This window comes from Sander lucioperca, chromosome 23 (genome assembly GCF_008315115.2).
Source record: "Sander lucioperca isolate FBNREF2018 chromosome 23, SLUC_FBN_1.2, whole genome shotgun sequence".
Taxonomy (NCBI): domain Eukaryota; kingdom Metazoa; phylum Chordata; class Actinopteri; order Perciformes; family Percidae; genus Sander; species Sander lucioperca.
The window spans coordinates 4,183,745-4,189,722 of record NC_050195.1 but is presented as its reverse complement, the minus strand read 5'-3'; the positions used below and the strand labels follow the sequence as shown (position 1 = coordinate 4,189,722).

Below are 5,978 nucleotides of genomic sequence, written 5' to 3'. Positions count from 1 at the left end.
AAAAGTTCACTGCTAACATCAGTTTGCAGGCTAGATAGATGTTGAGGAAGAATAAGAGCACCAAATGTCCTGGTAAGGAGGCAGGTTGGGGGGGGGGGACTTTCCCCCAGGAGACCGGGGTTCATGTCCCGTTTTAAAAGAAAAGGAAACAGAGTTATTTTTAACTTTAGGGAACAAACGGAGCTACGTCCCGTTCTGGGTCACCGTGGTAACCTTCAGGAAGTGAAGTCACGTCTGATTTAAACCCAAACCTCCATCTTTTTATCAACTTAACTCAGTAGTTTTGGTGTCTGAACCTAACCACACTGGGACAGTTTCACAACGTTAACCACGTGTTTAAAACCGCCACCGTTACCTTCTCTGGTTTAGATATGAGGACGTATTTCTGTTGGTTTGGAGGACTGGTCGGATTAAACAGCATGTAAACATCCGTGCGGAAGTCCTTTGAGTCAGTTTAGATGCAGGTGTGGTCCTTTATTTTGTCTTTTGTTCCCTACGGTGTAATACGGCATCCGTCTAATGTTTTATCTAAACTGTGTCATCAGGTGGAGTGCTGCTGCAGGAGGGTTTAGCCTTTACCTCTCAGACGCACGTCACGTTCCAGGACTTCTCTATTCTCTTGGTCCTTTAACTTCAAAGTCATTTTCTCTGGGATCTTCTCCAGGAAAACTTGAAATGTTGGATGGCAGTTTGCATAATTTAAGATAAATGGTGCACTCTGAAAACCAGAAACAACGTGTCATTTTCAAAATGCAGCCAACATGGTAATTCTGTTTAGAACCAGTAGAACCAGTAGAAGTGACTTAACTCACCTTAGGGTCAATGTCACAGCCCTCAGGTTCACAGTGGAGACTGTAATTTTGATTAAAGCGGAGATAACAGTCAGAAGGGATCTGGATGTGCTTAGCATCTTCATGTTGCTTTTTAACCTTCAGTAACAGAACATTTATATTATTTTAGTTTATGCTCAGATTGTCAAGTCAATTTAAAACAACAAAAGTTGATTAAAGTGCTTTACAGAGTAAAAACACAAAACATAATTACTGTAAGTAAACTAAAAAAGGCACAGAATAAATCATTTCACAGCAATGCACAAAGAAAAATTAATAAACAAATGTTTCAACATTATTGAAATATGTTGACTTATTGAGTTGTTCCCTTTTGAGCCTCTACAGATCCACTGACCTGTGAGCAGATAAATTATGTAGTTGTAATTATCTGTATGTGTTGCTGGAAACTGGCATCACAAGGCCTGCAAGAAAGCAGCCCTTACTATGGCTCTCTGGGAGGTTTCCTCCAGGACATGCCTAGCTGGGTTGCTATCAGGTATTGCAAAGGACTTAAAGACAGTTCTGTCCACCTAGCCTGCCAGCGCTCAGCCTGCTAACCTCCAGCCTGAACCCCAAGCTAGCAACGTCTGCTCCAGCCCCTAACTCTTTCCTGGGAACCCGACTGGCTCCGGGTGGTCCACGAAGCATTCGCCAGACTCCCAGGCTTCATAGAAAGAAGCCCAGCTGCCGATCAAACCCTAGCCTCTATTGCCCCAAGTTCCAGAGCTCTGGCAGTCACCAGTTCCTGTGCTCCTGGCTCCACCAGCTGCTGTTTCGGACCACAGGTCCCTAGGCCATCAACCAGAGGTGCTTTGCCCGTCTGCCCTGCCCCCAGACTGTCCGCCTGAGGCTTTCAGCTTTGCCCCTGCCCATTCCCTTTTCCTAATTTCCCTGGACACTTTCCCTGAGAAGCTAGGCTTGTCTCCTCGCCACCAGCTTAAATAATCCTTAGTGATTACTTTAGGGCATTATTTTTAGAGTTTAGGGATCCGACTTTTTAAATGAAGAGCTGGTCCAGTACCTCCCGTACACGGGTAAACTTGGCTCTGACAGTATGTATGTATCTGTATGTGTGTGCTGAGACCTGAATCTTCTTTGTGGATTAAAACAAATGTTTAGGCTGTAGGTCAGCACATATGACAGAAAGCTTTACCTCATCTAAAGAGACGTTGCCAGGCAGCAGTAGAACGTTGAGTTCTCGAGGCGATATGTCTGGAGGTCGGAGGAACACCAGAACTTGGGCATGTATTGCCAGTGAGATGTTCAGAATCCTTATAGCGATATCGCAGATCAGACCAAAGATAGAGAGGTGAGGGACCTTCACGACCACATGAGTGTCTGTAATCTTCAGCGGCTCCAAGATGCTCATCCCATCATCAGTGATGTGGACGACAGACAACAGGCCATCAACAAGCAGCGCTGGGAAAGCAGAGACCTGTTAAACTTTTGTTTTATTGATTGATTGATTGAACGGGTTAATCATCCTCATTAATTTCTTACCACTTGAGTTCAGAGAGTTCAAATGAATCCACTGTCATTAAAGGAGAATTCCGGTCAATTTCAACCCGTATCTCTGTTGTTTGTAAATGTGGAGTTCTGTCAGTAGCGAGAAAAACGAAACCAATCGGTGCTGCCTACACCGTGTTATCCTCCTGCTAGCGTTAGCACCCAACAGGCTGAAACAGGGCAAGTTCTAAACCTGTTTTTAGCCTCTTAACATGTTGGAGATGTCATTACAAGAGCCTCCCCATGTGGAGTTATTCCTTCTGAGTGAACACAGGGAATCTGACTGCAGTAGATGTGAAAGAAATGCATAAAAGTTCTGTTAATTCAACTCTGTTTAGTTCCGGTGTTGAGACGGCAAGACGGGTGCTTAGGGACCGTCTACAAACTACAACACCGAAAAGAGATACAGAAATACTTTCAAAAATAGGCATATGCTTATTTTTTAAAAGTGCTGTAGTACAACTAGCAGGAGACAAGTTATAATTGAGGTAAGTTTGGAGACACTAACTTATTTAATCATTAAATTAATACATATTTTTGTTGTATCTCTTTACGGTGTTGTAGTTTGTAGACGGACCCTAAGCACTCAATACCAGAACTAAACAGAGCTGAATTAGCACAACTTTTATGCATTTCTTTCACATCTACTGCAGTCAGATTCCCTGTGTTCACTCAGAAGGAATCACTTCACATGGGGAGGCTCCTGTAATGACATCTCCAACATGTTAAGAGGCTAAAAGCACGTTTAAAACTTGCCCTGTTTCAGCCTCCTGGGTGCTAACGCTAGCAGGAGGATAACTCGGTGTAGGCAGCACCAATTGTTTTCATTTTTCTCGCTACTGACAGCACTCCACATTTACAGACAACAGAGCTACGGGTTGAAATCCACTGCAATTCTCCTTTAACTCTGGAGCACCCCAAGGATGTGCCAGTTCACCTTTATCCTTTACCTTTATTTTGGAATTCATTATTATTTTCCTGTCCAACATGTGGTCTGTCTGGATGTGTGCGTTAAGTCTTGTGAATAAACTCCATTACTCCACCTTCCCACTGACAGTTGAAATCAGCTCCGATAGGGCTGCGAAATGACCGGAAGTCATTCGTTTCCTCTGGAGGTTCGCAGACCGGATACGAATGGGGTCTGAATGAGTGCGGTGCGAAAAAAATCTTGTCCGTTGGTCATCCGGATGTGTTCAAAAAATTTAACTCTTACGACAGGCAACAGACGGTTCCTATCCGACAATCCAAGCGGAAGTTAGCGTTGCTATGGTACTGATAAACAAATCTTAATTCTTAACTTTTAATAAAATAATGATTTCATAACGATATGTTGTCATGTAATTTTTTAATTTTCATGATTTCCTAACGTTATTAGGGCAGTTAATACAATTGCTCGCGTTAGCTAATCGATGCTAACGTCAGCTAGCCTGAGCTCGCTAGCTGACGTTAGCTAATGCTAACTAGTTAGCTAGCCTGAGCTCGCTAGCTCAAGTGAATTGACGTTATTCATTCAGACAGCATTCAGAGCATTACTTTTCTCCACGCAGCAGCCTTTCTGTTTATATCTCTATAGCCCTCAGATGAGAGGTCATAGAGAAATGGACATTCGGACACTGACAGAATGAGTCGTTCTCTCCGCCATTTTTTTTCTACTCCCGATTTCTACTATTCCAACGCTTTCAACAGTGTAGTATTACGGAGCTGATTTCAAATGCCAGTGTGAAGGCAGCGTTACTTCTTTTTTGCATGTTACTGAATGCAGCTAGTTTTAACTAGTTCTACTACACATGAATACACATCTTTGCAGTAATATTATTAATTCTTTAACATTAAAGACAGTACTGTATTTACCATCCTTTGTTTCACAGTGTGGAAGGTGGAGCTGACAGACAGCAGCCTCCTCTGAACACTTGATTTCAAACAGCGGCCCTGCAGCCATCTTGCCAGCTGATTGGAGGAGGCTCTTGTCCCATTGGACAGTGTTGTACAGCAGCTCCGCCTCCTGAGTTGTAACAAACACCAGTCTAGTCAAAGCACACTGGAACCCACCTGGACCAGGACACCTGAACCTGTAGGATGTAGGTGATTGATCAGGCGTTGTGACCTCAAACTGAACGTCACACAAAAACTGATCAGTCGGAAATTCAGAAATGTGATTGCTGCATTGCTTAAAATGTTGGGGATCAAACTGACTTTCTGAAAAAAGTGAGAAGCAGCAGCTGCAGGAGTGTTATTCATATGCATGTTTAAAGTGAAGTGTAAGAACTGAAAGGAGTTGAAGTGATAGGTGAAGAGTGTGTGGAGGAGTTTCTGAAGCTGTTAGGCCATCTGACATGCAGTTCAGGAAGGAGGTTTAACAAACTCTGAGTCTAACCTTGATCTCTGAGTTGATTTACCGACCACAGTTTTTTCAGTGTGTTCAGGGGACAGGCAGCTAGCAGATAGTGAGGAGATGTTTGCTGTGTCTGAAAAAACATGTTGTAGCCTAAAAACGCGTGACATCGCTTAGAGCACCTTTAAGAATGAAATGAGATTAAGTGAACTGAAATGGTTAACCTTTAGATTAAAGTGTTGAAAGGAGGTGGGGTTAAAGAACTAAAAGCAGTTGACTGGGATAAGTTAATCAGCTTTTTATAATTTGGTTACCTGTATGAAGTCTTTCCAGACTCAGTCAGCAGTTTAGGTGTGAAATGTAACATTTCCTGAAACTGAAAAAGGAACAAAAAGAGCTGATTAGAACTCATCGAAATGGGAGCAGAAACTGCCCCCCAACTCTCTCAGTACTAAGGAAGGTTAAATTTAAGGGCAACTGGGTTTGGTTAAAGGTGCTCCCAAGATGATTTGTCTCTCATTCGAGTGACTTCTTCAGTTTTGACAAATTAATAAAAATGTAAAAGTGAAACACTGACATTTGTATTGGGAGCCTCTCCACCCACAAGCTGCTGCTGCTTCAACCTCTCTGGATCATCAGGACACAGCTGATCCTCTCTTCTGTCCTCAGACACATCAAGGTTTGTCTTTGACGTGGACGGATCTGGTGGGGATTAAGATGTCAAACTCTATTTTGGACATTCTGGTGACCCAACATTTCTAAACCGTTAAAGGTCCTATGACATGCTGCTTCTTGGATGCTTTTATATAGACCTTAGTGGTCCCCTAATACTGTATCTGAAGTCTCTTTTATATAGACCTTAGTGGTCCCCTAATACTGTATCTGAAGTCTCTTTTATATAGGCCTTAATGGTCCCCTAATACTGTATCTGAAGTCTCTTTTATATAGACCTTAGTGGTCCCCTAATACTGTATCTGAAGTCTCTTTATATAGACCTTAGTGGTCCCCTAATACTGTATCTGAAGTCTCTTTTATATAGACCTTAGTGGTCCCCTAATACTGTATCTGAAGTCTCTTTTATATAGACCTTAGTGGTCCCCTAATACTGTATCTGAAGTCTCTTTTATATAGGCATTAGTGGTCCCCTAATACTGTATCTGAAGTCTCTCTGTGATGTAGAGCTCAGAGTAAATCCTGTTGAGGAGGGTTCCACTTCCTGTTTGATCAGCTCCTTCAGTTACACGTTCATATGTCCCCTTCACAAGGATCTTATGTTCATGTGTACCAGCGTACACTGTGAGAAAATACAA

The 5,978-nt window shown here is 42.7% G+C and overlaps 1 protein-coding gene across 1 annotated transcript; it reads right to left on the bottom strand.

Moving 5' to 3' along the window:
* Window positions 1–568: 568 nt before the first annotated feature.
* LOC116057852 (caspase recruitment domain-containing protein 8-like) lies at window positions 569–5,380 on the bottom strand (the record flags this gene model as incomplete). Its single annotated transcript, XM_035998318.1, has 6 exons — window positions 569–718; window positions 813–929; window positions 1,984–2,249; window positions 4,188–4,405; window positions 4,983–5,038; window positions 5,246–5,380. Coding segments are annotated over 6 exons (942 nt in total), but the record flags the coding sequence as incomplete, so codon positions are not given.
* Window positions 5,381–5,978: the final 598 nt, after the last annotated feature.